The following is a 15,634-nucleotide window of genomic DNA, read 5'->3' on the forward strand; positions in this document are numbered from 1 at the left end:
TTTTTATCAACTTTCTTATCTCCTAATGTGTCCAAATCCTACCGTCTGGTATCACTGCAAATTAAGCCAAACTTTCGAATATATAAAAATAATAAATTAAAATTTTTACTTATTAAAATTATAATCAATAAAATTTTATGACAATAAATTAACTATCAATTATATATTTTATTCAATATAATCAAAATGATTAAAAAAAAACTAAGTTTTTAATTATAAGCTTTCATTTTTACATATACATATATATTTATTTTTTTAAAATATATATTTTTACCATCTAAAACACGTGTATTTTAGGCACAACGAAAAATTTGTCTATAAAATAATTTGTTTTTATTTTTAATTTTAATTTAAAAATATTAATAAATTTATATATAAAATTTTAATAATATTTAATTTAATTTTTTATTTAATAAAAAAATATTTTTTAAATGTCCCAAATACTCAAAATATGACGCAAAACAAACAAAATTTTAATATTAAAAACACCCATTTATTTTAAATATTTAATATTAAAAAAGATATATATTAATTACACTATTTTTTCTATATATGATTCATGTAGATATAGTTGTGAGCATAGAGAGAAGGGAAAAATAAGGAGAGAGGTGCAGAGCAAAAGATGAGGGTTATAGTAGCACTTGATGACAGTGAAGGGAGCTTCTATGCTCTGCAGTGGACACTTGATAATCTTACCAACGGTATCACAGCATCGAATGAATCCAGCTCAGAATCTGGGATGCTCACGCTTGTTCACGTTCAGCAGCCGTTTCACCCCGCCATCTACCCTGTCGGTCCCGGCGGAGCAGGTGAAGGTTTCTTCTTATATCCCACATCCATAACCTAACATAGTTGTACTGTACTGTGAGTATAGGTTCCTGCTTAATATTGAAAATTAAGTTTTTTTTTTTTGAGAAAAATTAAATATTTTAACTATAAATCTTTTAATTTTTAGATCTCATTTGGTTTGAAAGTAAACTTATCGAGAATCGAGAAATAACTTAATTGATTTTGATATATCTAAAAAAAAGCCATCTAAAATATTGACAATTAAATAAAAAAAATTTTAATATTTTTTAAGAACTTCAACTTTCTTACTCTAATGGAGTCCGTAAATTTTGATAATGGGCAGCTTTCTATACGCCACCTGCAGTGATGGAGTCCGTAAAGAAAGCCCAGGAGGAAAGTTCTGCAGCAATACTCTCCCGAGGAGTAAAAATGTGCAGGAAAAAGAAGGTAATTAACCTGTTAATTTAATGAATCATAATTAATTATTAATTAATTTTGATTAAACTTTTTTACAGATCAAAGAAGAAACTCTGATCCTTGAAGGGGATCCAAAGGACATGATTTGTCAGGCTACAGAACAACTCCACGTTGATCTCCTCGTTGTTGGCAGCCGTGGCCTCGGCAAAATTAAGAGGTGATTTTATATAAACTCACATTAATTACTTAATTTTGTATTAATCATTATTTTATTATATATCATCTAATAAAACTAAATATATTTATCTTAAAATTATTTAATTAAAATTCTTATATATTTTATAAAATTGAACATTTTAATTTTTCTATTAAAAAATTAATAAATTTAATTTAGCTTTAATTAAAAAATAATAGTTAAATAATATATCTAATTAAATTATGAGGATGAAATAATATAAATATTCAAAATGATTATTAATTTTTTAACAGAAAAATTAAAGAATTTGAATTTTATAAAATATAAAGATATTCTGATAGAATAATGTTAAAGTACAGATGGATTAATAAATTTTTAAAAATTCAGATAGTTTGAAAGCTTCACCCGTTTAGTTTTGTTTGTTATTTATTTTATAAGGGAAATGAAATGGTTACGCAGGGCCTTCTTAGGAAGTGTAAGCGACTACTGTGCACATCATGCAAAATGTCCCATCCTTATAGTGAAGCCACCCAAGGAGACCACCGCCACCAAGCCGTGAATGTTTTCATATTTCTGCCCAGTTCTCCTAAATAAAGTCTTCTGTTTGTTACGCACTCTGCTGCTGTTTAATGTTTTCGTTTTTTTTCGTTGTTGTGGCTGTGTTAAGAAATATAATATACTGTTAATGTTATTCTGTACCTAAGAAGGATGACAATAGATCTGTGCCCTGAAATTTTTAATTTTTAAATAAAAAAGTTGGAATATGAGTTTCTATTAAATAGAGTATGACTTTTAATCTCAATTTTTTTTTAAAAAAATAATGATTTTAAATTTAAGTACAAATCAACTTAGTATTATTGAATTTAACTTTGTTAAGCATACGATTTGGTTCTTTTCGTATAAATATTGTATTTGTAAATATTTTAACCTTTTAATTGTAATTTTTAACTTAAATGTAAATGTTGCAATTTTCATTGATGCTATTAGTAAAAGTATATAACAATTTTTAATAAAATCTCCACTGGTGTTAGAAAAGTTTTAAGTTTTTCAACAACATGATTGAGTTGCTTACGGTTAGTAGGTAATAGTTAATTGTGGTTAGTAGCTGCTTTTGGTAAATATATTCTGTATATTATGTTTACTTTTTTAGATCAATGCAAGAAAATTTTGCACTTAAAATGCCCAACAGACAAAATTACAAAGGGATCAAGCTTAAGACAATTTAAGGAATCCAGATAACCGGCTTGGCTTAGTCCAACAATCAAACGGTTTCGATGTTCGTTTCAAAACAATCAGAAGACTCAGCAATCAAAGCCACCGCTCACCGCTCCTATCAAAACAATCTACAAACGCTAAATATGTAAAACTCCACGCTAAATAAACAAAACTTTTGTTACGCTTTCACAGGCAAAGCAAAGCGATCGCAACAATAAAATGCCCCAAGAAAAGCTAGTCAGACAAAGAAACAACTATGCAAACAGAAATAATCACCCAACACAGGTGCGCCCATCCATCAACGATTGCAGAAAATCAGACTAGTCCATGGCAACTTTAATCTTATATAATTATAGAGTCACCTCAAAGAGTTAAACACAAAATTCCAACATAAAATTTCAGTGTCGATATTCAATTGTAAAATACAAAAAAAAAAAAATAGAATTAAAATTTAAATAAAAAAAATAAAACAGAATTAAAATTTAAATAAAATCTCACTAAATAAAGCAGCCAGCGACTCTATTCATATGGAGCCATCTCAAGGAGCTAAATATAAAATTTCGACTAAAATTTCGATGTCGATTATTGTTGAAATAAAATCTCACTAAATAAAGCAACCAAAGAAACTCAAATAAGAAAACGAAAATCAGATTTTCTATTATAACAGCCTCACATGTAAATCCACGATTCAAACACAGAACAAGATTACTAAAAAATTACGAATAGAGAAGTCGCCGAAGTGAAGCGAATCCACCGCCAGAGTCGTCTTCTCTTTTTCTTTCTCTCTTTCTCTTAGTTCTCTCTCTGTGTGTCAATCAGTAAAATACACCTTATGCCGCAATATATACATTATGTTTATTTATTATTAAAATTGATAAAGTTATTAAAATATTATATAATATTATATAATAATTAAAATATATTTTATGCTTTTATACATCTACGGATGAATATTATAACTAATTTATATATAGTTTAAATACAATATAAAATTAAATAAGCTGATGATAAATAATTTTAATAGTAAAAGGCAGCTATCCACCAACCATCAGCTATTTTTTAAAAGATTTGTCAAACACCTAAAGCCAAACACGCCTTAATGCAAAAGAAAGTCTTCGACTGCAGGCTTACAAGAAATTGACCAAATGCAGCAATTTCAACCCCTTTCCAGAAGAGAGACGCAAAGACGTAATTGTTGAAAATGTTATATGTCATTTAGGTAATTTACAGTATAGGTTTTAGATATAGCAAAATCCACTATTCAGTGTTTAACCATTTAATTCCTGAGTTTTTTTTTTAAATAGTATTTTTTTAAATTTGCTGATAATTTATTACTAATTAAAAAATTAACTCAAATTAAAAAGATTAATTTATTATAAATATTAAAATTATAAAATTAAATTATTATAAATTATTAAAATTAAAAAAATAGACTGTGAAATTTAAAAAATTAAATAGTTATAATTTAATAGTAAATTTTAACAGAAAAATTATTTTATTAATAAAATAAAACCTTAAAAATTTAATTATTTCCTATTAAAATGATAAGAATTAAATTGTAAATCATGGTAAAATTTAAAAATTATATTATAAATTATCATATCATTTAATATAATTATTAACAAAGAGCATAAATAAATTGTCAAATTAAATATTAATTTAATGTTTGATAACATAAAAAATGTATGCCCCACCCAAATCAAGGTTAATGTACACCTTACCATAAACCCTATTAATTATGATAAAACTGATATGCTCGATCATGCCAATGGAGTATACAACCTGCAAAAACTTAAAATTTTATTATTGATTTGTCGAGCTCACTTAATTTCGATATCAATGATATTTGTACCACATTTTAATTATACATGTTATAATAGTTTTAATATAATATATATAGTGCAGAGATGTTATAGATTTAATCGATTAAATATTAAATAAGTTAACTTTTTATTATTAATCAGCTGTTTACAAAATTTATTTGGTTTTGAGGAGACATTTACAATCAAATATATATACCCTTTTCACGGAATTTATTTTATCTTTGACAGATGTCATAACCTCACTGCAATTCCAACCTTAATTCCTTTAAAAATACCATTCAATTTCATTAATATCTCTATCTGTTACGCCGAGTATATTTACCCCCCAAACCTTGTATGTCGATCCACGTGTCATCATCTGGATCCGGATCGCAAGTGATCAATGTTAAACTTTTACTTATAAAATTTTAAAATAAATAATTTTTTTTAGGTGGCCCATTACTCCACTATCAATCTACCGTTATGAAAGGCCCAACAATAAAGTTGATCGACTATGACATGAGAAATGCTATTCTAAGTTCTAATTTCAATATGACTCACAATTGTCGAAATCGATTAAAAATAAACTGAAATAAAAATAAATTGAAAGAGAAATAAAATGAAACGAGGTAAACTGAAAGTAAATAAACTGAGAGAATAAATTGATCGAACACACGGGTAATTGAGAACTAACCTATTTTCCTTATCAAAACTAAGAGAATTAACTGAAACAAAAATAAACTGAAAGAGAAGTAAATTGAAACGAGATAAACTGAAAGTAAATAAACTGAAATTAAATTGGGGGGTTTTAAGATTGATTCAATTGATCTAAAACTGAAAGCAATAAAAGTAAAGCGAATAATAAAAATAAAGAGAAATCAATAATAAGAAAGATTTAGTTGAAGAATTGATTCCACTTTAGTTGTTGGGATTGATCATTGAAACTTATATTTTTTTTATTAATTCAATAGATTAGTTATGGAAATGGAAAACGCTTCTCACCACCATGTCTCTTCTTAATCATAAACCAATTAGGGAACATCCTCTAATTAATCACTAATCAACAAATTTCCAAGAAACGTCCTTGGGCCTTAGGCATCAAAACAACTGTCAATTGCATTAAGAAATAGAGAGATCTAATCCTAGCTACCCAAACGTATGGTGATATTACTAGATTATGCAATTTCCTTAGTTTTTACACCAAGTGTTCTTGTGTTTAAACAATCCAAGCAATTACAAACTCAAAATTATTCAAACTAATAATATATTACCTTGCAATAAAAAATCAATTGGCCACATTGATCAAAATAACAAAACAATAATGGAATTAAGCATGAAATTGCATAAATATTGGATAACAAAAGATAAATAACTTATGTTCAGATCTCCCAATCCATAAAACAACTAAAGTATCACTTAATTTTTCAATTAGAATAAAAGATTTCAACCACTCATAGTTGAAACAAAAACCAAAAATAAAGAAAGGAAGAAGAAGAGATGGTGCCACTTGCAATCCCATAAGTGTGTCCAAGGGAGAGTAGAAAAAATATGGAGAGGCTCCTTATGTGTCTTTTTATAGTTGAAAGTATTGCTCTAGGTCTTTACTTGCTATCCAAGTTGTGTCTGAAAAGGAAAGAGGCATGCGACAAGGCTCTCAGAAGGCAGGAGGCGCGCGGATTGGCTCTCAGAAGGAAAGAGGCGCGCGGCAAGGTTGTGCAGAAGAAAAGAGATGCTGTCCAAACTTTCCTTTTTAAGTGGAGCCTTCGTTTGAATTTCAAATATTGAATGCTGAAAGCAAGAGAGGCAAGTGCGTCTTCTTAAGATCTTGTTTCCTAAATAGGAAAAACTGACTGCTGAGGTGTCTGCACATCTTTGAACAAGGAAATAAAGATCTTCAATTTGAATTTCAAATAATCTGCTGAGTGCGCTTTCCTTATCTGTTTTTGCTTCTGCACTTTTCTTATTTGACACTTTTCTTATTTAAAAACTTTTCTTATTTGACACTTTCCATATTTAGCACTTTTTGGCAGTTTTAAGAGTATTTTCACCATATTGTCTATTTACCCCTAATGTCTGCAAAATAAGATCAAAACCACAAAATTAGGCAGAACAGATGTAAATTAAAATCAATAATGTCATGATAAATTAGTCTAAATTATGCTCTATCACAATAATTTTAAAATGTAGGATTTAATATTTTAATTTAATTAAAATATTAATATTTAAAATTAAAAAAAGTGAAATTAATTATTTTTATAATATTTGACTATATTACTAAAATATTCATTACCTACTTAAAAAAAGCTAATATTACTAAACAATTCCTTAAATTATTAATTAATCTACTTTTAAGATTTAATAAAAAGTGATTTATTTTCACTTTTTCGAAAGGATACTCTTCGATCCTTCTTCTAAAAATATATTTTTACAATGATATTCAACATAGTTTTTTATTTTTTATAATTGTCTTTTTTAAATAATAAAATTTCCTAATACAAACTCTTTGGCGTAATTAAAAATAAAATATTAACAAAATCCAATAATGAATTAAAAAATCCTAATTAAGTGATATTAGAATAATTTATTTTGATATAAATTTTAAATTTAAATTACTATTAAATTTTTATCATGTATTATTTTCATTTCAAACAATTGGGCAAAGAGAACAATAAGGCCTACCATAGCCCATACATAAATGTTAGAGGCCCAAACTAAAAACTAAACCTATCCAAAAAAGAAAACCCAGCCCACAAGCATTGGAACCCAGACCACTTTGACAATCCCGTCATAGCCTGCAACAACCGCCAGTGACCACAATTCACATCGCCAACAAACTCAAAGCAACAAACCAAAGAGAGAAGGGATCAAACCAAAGCATGCCCAAAACCAACAAGTCCCAGACAGCAACAACAAAACCCACATAAACACCTTCTCAGCAAGAGCGACAAGGACAACACAAAGGTGGGAATGCACCAACACCACCGTATGAAGAGTTGCCGGACGAGACTTCAAATAGTGTTGACTGGAAGCTAATACATGCCATATAAAAGTATCAAAAGAAGTAGGAGAACGATTATGGGCTGTACAATATCTTGTCTCTTTCAAAAGAGATTTTGGTAGAAAAATTTTCTGCTAAATTTAAACTTTCAAATTTGGACAAATACGACGGAACATCAGATCCCAGAACGAAACAGCAGATCCCAGAAGTCACCTTACTATTTTAAAGACAACCATGCAGTTTCAAGATGTCAATAATTTCGTGTTGTACCGAGTGTTTCTATCAATACTCACAGACTTGGCTAAAAAATATTATCAATATCTGAGTTCAGGTTCAATTCAGAACTTTACACAATTTGCTATATTATTTAAATTCAAGTTTATTACTTGTATGCCTCCTAAAAAACTCTCATCTGTCTTGCAGAAATCCACCAAGAAGATGACAAGTCTTTAAGGAGATTTATCACATGGTTCAATGCAAAAACAATACAGGTGGGGGAATTAAATCATGAGATAGTATATGAAACATTGTAAAAAAGAACGCGCAACATTAAATTTATGGATTCTCTAATCAAGAGTCCAATAGCTACGTACCAACAACTAATAAAAAAGTCCAAAAGTATGTAAAGTTGGATGATGAAGTCCGAGCATTGAAAGAGAATAAAAGGACGAGTCAAAAGTAAAACCAAAAGCTAGAGAAGTCAGGATAGGAAGGAGACAAGAAAGGCCACAAGGCAGGTATTAGCCAGGCCACAGGACTAGGCATTAGTCCCGTTTCACAAAAAGTCTCTAAGGCATTTTACAATCAGGCCTCAAGGAGGGTATTTTTCAGGCTCAATGACTAGGCGTTAGTCCCATATAAAAATTTATAAAGTACTTTATACCTAAATCATAAGGCGAGTATTCGTTAGGCTCACTGACCAGGTATTAATCTCATATAAAAATGTCTAAGGTATTTTATACCTAAATCACAAAGTGGGTATTCGCCAAACCCATGATCGGGTTTTGATCCCATTTAATAAAATTGCTAAGGCATTTTTATGACCGAGAGTTAGTACCATGGAAGATCAAAGTTGTTTTTAGGGTGATTTTTGCGTCAAGGCCACAAGGCAGGTATGTGCCAGAATTGAAGACTAGGTGTTATGTCCCACTAATTTTATTCAAGTCATTTTTTTGGTAAAAGGCGAGTATTACCAAGAATTTGATCAGGTGTTAGCACCATTAATAAAGTTGATCAAGTTAATAAAAATATTTGACTAGATTTTTGCTATGGTCCATTACCGATCCTAACATGGCAAATGTAAAGACGAGGATAAAAGAAATATTTCGTTATATAAAAAGTAAATTACAAGAGGAGACATCCTCAGACTCCTCCTGAGTCTCTATTACATTATCTTATACATCTATGGAGATCCAGTTGTCTTCAGCTTTCTCCCCTTCTTCATCCTTGTCCTCATCAGAGAAGATGTCGTTGATCTAGGAGAAGTTCTTTGTTAGAAATCTCTTAATGAGCTCCTTCTTGACAGAGTATTGACCTTGTATGAATATCTCCCCACCCCGGGCCGCCGTCTCCTGAAACTCAGTCTCCAGTTCAACCACTCTATCTGCGGCGGCTCGAGCCTCCTCTGCTTGAGACTACAGCTCTTGGACTTGGCGTTGAGGAATAGCCACCTGATCCTTCACTATCTTAGCCCGGTTCTCAAAGGCAAGCTTCGAAGTGTTAGCCTCGTCTAGGTAAACTTAGAGTTTATCAACCGATTTCAGTGTCTCTTTCATCGTATTTTTCACCTCTTTAATCTGAGCCTTCAACCTCAAGCACTCCTCCTGTAGGAGGCTTTTATCCATCTCCTGTGCCCCATCTGTTGCATGAAAGCCTTGTTCCACTCCTTGGCCATGTATGCACACATGGCGCTCTCCATTGCAAAGTGAATGATGTTGTCACAAAGATCGTTTATCTCTACAGCATTCAGGCGATGACGATCTCCAGACCGTAGGGTGTTCGTAGCTATTAGGACATACAACTGGAGCACCTCGAGAAGAGAGGTTGTTCAAGTCAAAGCCACCGCCAGGTGCTGGATGCCTCGAGGCCACTTGACTTCTGCTTCAGCCTCTCCTTGTGATATTCTGGTTTGGGTAAGAACTGCTTTAAGTTCACCCCTCGTGGAAGACTCAGGTTGTATGGGGGCTAGTTCCTCAATTGTAGGGGAATAAGGGAGAGGAGGAAGCATGATGACCTCCTCAGCATGGCGACCTCGGTTAGGTGGTAGTCCGATCATACCCTTTCAGGCAGCACGTGCCACCTCAGCAAACTTGTTCCTTGATTCACCTATATCTGCATAAAACAAAAAGTGAGTAAGGCAGTCAGTTTAAAAAAAAAGGGTTAGAAAGAAAAAATATCATGCACATTAGCATATGACCTGCTTTCCCAAAAGTTCAAAAGGTTAGGCGGATGAGGGACCTCTGATATAACACAACCATCGGACAAAATAAGTTATGAGCTGTCACTATAAGACAAGATCTGAAAAATCAAAGACCAGCAGAGGGACCTCTGATATAACACGACTATCGGTCAAAATAAGTCATGAGCTGTCACTATAAGATAAGATCATGTAGCAAGAATGAATTTGATAAGCCGATACGCAGTTCCACCTGTGGAAAGAAAAACTCTTTGAAATTGATATTTTAATTATTAAATTTGTATAGAATAATTTTAGAATTTAAAATTTAAAAATCTTATTTGGTCACTAAAATTTTCAAATTTAAATATAAAATAAAGGTTACTATTAAAAAATTTCAGTAATTTAAATATCAATTTAAAAAACATAATTTTAATTTTTGGAATTTTTATTTTATTTTATCTTTAATTAACTTTAATATCCATTACCTTTTAAATTTCAAAAAATAAGATATTTGATGCAAATTTAAATTCAAGAATTCAAAATTGAAAAACAAAAAAAACAATTAACCGATTATATTGTAATAGGCAAAGGGCATGTTTTAGACTTTAAAAATTTATACGTAAATAGTTATATAAATTCTTAAAACTTTTAGATTCGAATAAATCCTTTAATTGTTAAAACAGATTAAATAAATTTTTTAAAAAATTCAAGAGCACATTTTGTACCGTTTTAAAATTCAAAGATCATATATATATATATTCCTTTAGAGCATATTTAATATATTTTAAAAATTTTAAAAATTTATTTGAGTTATTTTATAGTTTTTTTTATCAAAAATAAAATTAGACTTATTTTAATAGTTAATTTGCTTATTTAAATCTAAAAAAATAAATTTTTATACAATTATTAATTTATATCTTAAAAATTAAAATAAAATTTTCGCCATCGTACTATTTTCAAGAAATAAAAAATTTATTTGATATTTATTTATTTTTATTAAAAATACAATTAAATTTATTTTATCTAAAAAAATTAATTGTGTATATAATTACGTGTTTATATTTAAGGTAGACTTAAAAAATATTCGGTTCAAACTAAAAAAATAATTGAACTGTATTAATTTAAAATTTTAATTTAATTTTTTATTTATTTCAGTATGATTTAATTTTTAATTTTAAAAATTTTAATTATTTTAATTCATTTTAATTTTAATAAAAATAAATTAATTTATTTTAGTATGATTTAATTTTTAATTTTAAAAATTTTGATTATTTTAATTCATTTTAATTTTAATAAAAATAAATTAAAAAAATTGAACCGAAGTGATTACTAATAATAATATATTATTTTTAATAATATAAAGATATTAGATTATATTAAAATTAAAATATTTTAATTAAATTTTAAAATATTAAAAATAAAATATAAAAATTAAAAATTTATTAAAAATTTAAATTAATTAAATCAAAGTGAATCAAATTAATTTAATTTAATTTAATTTTTAATTAAAATTAATTTAATTTAATTTTTATAAATATTAAAATTTTAATTTTTAATTTATTTATTCAATTTGATTTTAAATAGAATTTTGTAAATGAGACTTTAATTGAAGGGTTAAAATAGGTTTTTTAATTTTTTAATATTTTAAAAAACCATAAGGAGCTTTTCGTAATTTCGAGGGTGAATAATCCAGTAGACAGAATCAGAAGTGTTGCAGTGCACCGTCGGCTTTCTCGTTCTCGGCCTTCCCTTGTCCGCGAAAGGAAAATGCGGAAAAATTAGAAATTTGAGTGAGGAGTAAGAAACCCAACATGGAAATCAATACTGATGCTGTGATACTCCTAACAAGCAGTGAAGATGATGAAGCAGCGAATGATGACAAGGAGAAGAGGATAGCTGAGCATTCTGATATCCATGGCTTTGAGTACCTCAAAGACATAATTGAAGCTCGAGCTTCCATGAGAAGGAAGAAGAGAAAGAAGAAGAATAAGAAGAAATGCAACCAAAACGCAGCATTTCAATCCCAAGATCAAGTCAGAGTAAGCTTCTTGCTTCATTTCTTTCTCTCCGAGTTAATAGTCATTATACTATTTTGGGAAATTTTAGACAGTTCAAATTACTGGCAAAAAGAAGATTGTGCCTTTTGTTTCTCAGTACTAATTTTTTTGAAACTTTTGATTGTTTTGAAATGATTATGGTGCTTATCATCTCAATTTGAAATTTTTAGCGTCTCTTTGGCATAAAAAATTGAAAGGGTATTAGAAATGCATGATAAAATTACCTGATTTGACTTCACCCTTTTGCTAAAAAAGAAGATTAATGCCTCTTCTAGCTGTTATATAAATATATTTGCTTATTGGCTTTCTTTTAGGTTGATTCCGCAACAGAAGAACAGCAATCTGGACAAGCAAAAGCTATGGAGATAAAGGAGGTGACAGAAACAGAATCAGTGTTTCCACCTGGAAATGCTGTGTCCCAAGAGATTACTGTGAGTTGAACTCCTAATTCAATAAAAATCAATATGGATTTTGGATTTTTGTCAATTAATGGAGTTTTGTGCATATTAAGAGTGATAAATTTATGATTGGCTTTCTTTTGTTTTGAATTTTGATGCTTAGAAGGGAGAAATGCAAGCTGATGTATCTGAAGCTGTGAAAACAACAATAGTTCCAGAGACAAAATCAGATTCAATATCAAGACAAAATTCTCGACAGAAGATTTTTGTAAGTTGAATTCTCAGTTTGAGCTTGCTCCAACATGAAACAAGCTGTGTCCATTGTGATCTTGATTGTGCATCCTTGATATCTGTTACTTTTCTTATCTGTTTCTGTTTTTTTTTTCTTATCAATTAACATAGTTATGGTAGTCGTCTTCTCGAGGGATGTTATGTGTGTTAGAGATGTAAACTATTCTCAGTCTTTGCCTATAAGCTTGAACTTCTAGGTTGAGTGTTTCTTTGTCACAAACAATTCAAATCATTGAAATTTCTTCTGTTTAAACATTGCATGAAGAAATTCAATTAAACAAATTCAATTGGGTTGCAAAATAGCCTTAAATGTCATGGAGTTCTACTACGAGGCATCTGTAAGAACTAGCAGTTATGTTTGTCAGCACGAGGATAGTTGACTTTACACATGATTTTGTTAATCATATTATCTCTTCCATTTTCAGTTCCAAGATTCACTTTTGTTTTACAGGAACAACTGGTGCATGAGATAACAATACCAACTCTTCAGGTTACTCTATCTCCCTCAAGAAAAGAAGAAATAAAATCACTAAAGGAAATAGTTAGCAGTCCAATACTTGAGGTCTCTCCATCTCCACTACATGAAAAAGCTTCAACCATACAGACGACTACTCCGATAATTGATGCATCTGAACCACTGGCAGAAGCTGGACAACCGCAAACTATGACAAGTAACCAACAGGCTAGCAAAAGACGTCGTCTAACTTTTCCCAAAATTAGACCCCTTCCAGTGGTGATCTTCTTCCTTCTTCATCTCCTTGAATTTTTTGTGAATTTTCAGGATGTTAACTTTAAGCATTTTTCTCGAATTCAGGCTCAAACCCCACCGAATGCCCTTCCCTCCAACACAACGGAATCATCAATATCAGCTCAAAAATTTTCAAATATGCAAATGTTGTCCAAGAACTTGCTTGCTGAGCTATCCAGCAGGGCCAAGATCTTGAACTCTCCATTAAACAATGAATGCACCGTCAGTGTAGTTCTTGGCTCTGACATTTTACAACAACAAAGGAAAGTAATGGCTACTTTCCTTAATATGTCGTTGGAGGATATATACCATGCGGAGGCCTTTGACAATGTTGAGAGGACTGCTCTCGGACTTATCCAACTCACTTCTAATCCACTCGAGAGATCAAACCTAGAGGACGTAATTTCTCTCTTGGCACAGTTCAAAGAGGATGTACCAAATGCTGTATCATTGGCAGAGGCTGCTAGGGCCCAAAGGACATCTCTCCCAGAGAAAACCAAAATTCTTGATACAAAATTGGATCAATACCAAGAGCAACTCGGTTCCTTGGAAGCTGAATTCTCTAAACTTGAATCTGCAGCAGCTGAAATAGATGCTCAGATCCAACTTTTAATCACCAAAAAGGAGGAGCTGCTTCTTCAAAGGAACTCAGTTGCGTTGAACTTGGAAAAGACGAATCAAGAAGCATCTAGAGCTCTGGAAGAGTGGAGAAGCTTGGAAAAGGAAATCAAAGAAGCGGATGATAATTGGGTTCGAGCCGATCAGATGCTTGTTCAATACAATGGTGATTGGAAGCACTTTGGAAAGAACTTTAGCCTGTAGAAATATTTGAGTAGTCTACTTCAGCCAGGTCATGTATTTTACTATCCTTATTATGTGAAGCTGAACTTGTAGTAGCAATTATGTTGAATGGAAATATAGTTTCCATTTTTATTTTACTATAATGAAATGAAAGTAGTTGAACTTCTGAGAAGCTTGATGACAACTTAATACAAAGTATTAAGAAGAAACCCTATTGCCAGAAATTTCAATTTATTTCGATCAAAATTAACCTCAAAAAGCCAACTAAAAGGAATGTTTGTATAAGCGTTATATATGAGCACTAGTTTTTTTCTTTCGTAAGTACGTAGTTAAATCTCTATCGGGTGGTTTAATTTGCATTCAGAGGGCATGTTTCTCTTAAATGTATTCAACTGGGCTTTCTTTGATCTAGGCTGTGGAGGAGGAAAAAGACAGGTAGATTAGTTTCTTGGTGGGTGCAGAAACCGGCACTTCATGGCTACACAGATAAAAGACATCACTACAACAGCATTTTGAGAATTGAGATGATGATCACAATTTTTCTTTTCCTGGCTGTGGGATGGGATCCCATATCCTCCTCTGCTTAATCTTGCAATGCCCTGATAGTATATTGTATTAAATATTTCTTATATTTTAAAATTTTATTTATTTTAATTGTTAAATACTTTACTATTTAGTTTTTATAATTTAAAAAAATTTATTAGCTGATTTTTCAATTTTGTAAAAAGTCTAATAACTAATCTCTTTATATTTAAAAATATTTTAGACTTTTGTATAATATTTAATAGTTAAAATTAATAAATAAACTAATTAATAAATTACTTAAAATACTAATGTATTTTTTAAAATTAAAAAATTAACTAATTAATTTTTTTATATTACAGAGATCACATGATAATTTTTCTTAAGAAAAATCAAGAGAATGAATCAGAGCTACAACTCAGTTCAAAGGAGTTTTTAAAGTTCATGCATGATACAACGTGGGAATTCTGGAGAGAACTGGCAAAAGCCGCTAGCAACCCAGGTGACGGGCGTGGAGTATATTAATTCATAGATTAGACATTTGAATTTATGTGATTCATGTTGATTTTGGAAAAGAAGTCAAGCAGATGGATACAGGTGACAACATGGAAACAAAATCAAATTAAAGACAGCTCCTTGTGAGTTGGTTTTCTTTTTAGATTGCTTGTCGGAAACATTGTCTAATGATGAGCTCTTGTTTGGCCATCTTCACATGGTGGTAATATATTTCACTGTGTTACGTTTGTTTGGATGGAAGGGAAATAAAATTATTTTACCTGTTTGAGAAGATAAGAAAAATTTTTAAAAAAATTATAGTTAATTTATAATTTTAAATTTGATATTTTTGTATGATATGAAAAAATCTAAATGTTTACTATAATTTATATTTATATCTAATATTTTAAATTTTGAATAATAAATACAAATATTTTCAGTTTGTTATAATTATAGTTAAATTATAGTTAAGATAACTAAATTGAATTTAAAAAAATTAATGATAAA

General features: G+C 30.0%; 2 protein-coding genes across 4 annotated transcripts; both read left to right on the forward strand.

The window, feature by feature from the left end:
* Positions 1 to 589: 589 nt before the first annotated feature.
* Positions 590 to 2,177, forward strand: LOC110619995 (universal stress protein A-like protein). Its single transcript, XM_021763531.2, has 4 exons — positions 590 to 809; positions 1,133 to 1,236; positions 1,305 to 1,423; positions 1,862 to 2,177. Exons 1-4 carry the CDS (start codon positions 623 to 625, stop codon positions 1,959 to 1,961), a joined length of 510 nt encoding a protein of 169 aa, XP_021619223.1. The 5' UTR covers positions 590 to 622; the 3' UTR covers positions 1,962 to 2,177.
* Positions 2,178 to 11,508: 9,331 nt separating this feature from the next.
* On the forward strand, positions 11,509 to 14,276 carry LOC110620088. Of its 3 annotated transcripts, none has more exons than XM_021763666.2 (5): positions 11,509 to 11,854; positions 12,187 to 12,303; positions 12,434 to 12,538; positions 13,013 to 13,294; positions 13,376 to 14,276. In XM_021763666.2, exons 1-5 carry the CDS (start codon positions 11,627 to 11,629, stop codon positions 14,129 to 14,131), a joined length of 1,488 nt encoding a protein of 495 aa, XP_021619358.1. In that variant the 5' UTR covers positions 11,509 to 11,626; the 3' UTR covers positions 14,132 to 14,276. The 3 variants fall into 3 exon arrangements, with proteins under 3 accessions (XP_021619358.1, XP_021619360.1, XP_021619359.1); XM_021763668.2 differs by having other exon boundaries at positions 13,013 to 13,291; XM_021763667.2 differs by having other exon boundaries at positions 12,437 to 12,538.
* The last annotated feature ends 1,358 nt before the right edge of the window (positions 14,277 to 15,634 follow it).

This window comes from Manihot esculenta, chromosome 8, assembly GCF_001659605.2.
Source record: "Manihot esculenta cultivar AM560-2 chromosome 8, M.esculenta_v8, whole genome shotgun sequence".
NCBI classification, from domain to species: domain Eukaryota; kingdom Viridiplantae; phylum Streptophyta; class Magnoliopsida; order Malpighiales; family Euphorbiaceae; genus Manihot; species Manihot esculenta.

What these genes read in the sequence shown, in the direction of transcription:
- LOC110619995 (XM_021763531.2), top strand. Translation starts at nt 623, where the DNA reads ATGAGGGTTATAGTAGCACTTGATGACAGTGAAGGGAGCTTCTATGCT. An exon ending in TGTCGGTCCCGGCGGAGCAG is followed by an intron (nt 810 to 1,132) that starts GTGAAGGTTTCT and finishes GATAATGGGCAG; the next exon opens with CTTTCTATACGCCACCTGCA. An exon ending in GGCCTCGGCAAAATTAAGAG is followed by an intron (nt 1,424 to 1,861) that starts GTGATTTTATAT and finishes ATGGTTACGCAG; the next exon opens with GGCCTTCTTAGGAAGTGTAA.
- LOC110620088 (XM_021763666.2), top strand. Translation starts at nt 11,627, where the DNA reads ATGGAAATCAATACTGATGCTGTGATACTCCTAACAAGCAGTGAAGAT. An exon ending in AATCCCAAGATCAAGTCAGA is followed by an intron (nt 11,855 to 12,186) that starts GTAAGCTTCTTG and finishes GCTTTCTTTTAG; the next exon opens with GTTGATTCCGCAACAGAAGA. An exon ending in ATTCTCGACAGAAGATTTTT is followed by an intron (nt 12,539 to 13,012) that starts GTAAGTTGAATT and finishes TTTGTTTTACAG; the next exon opens with GAACAACTGGTGCATGAGAT.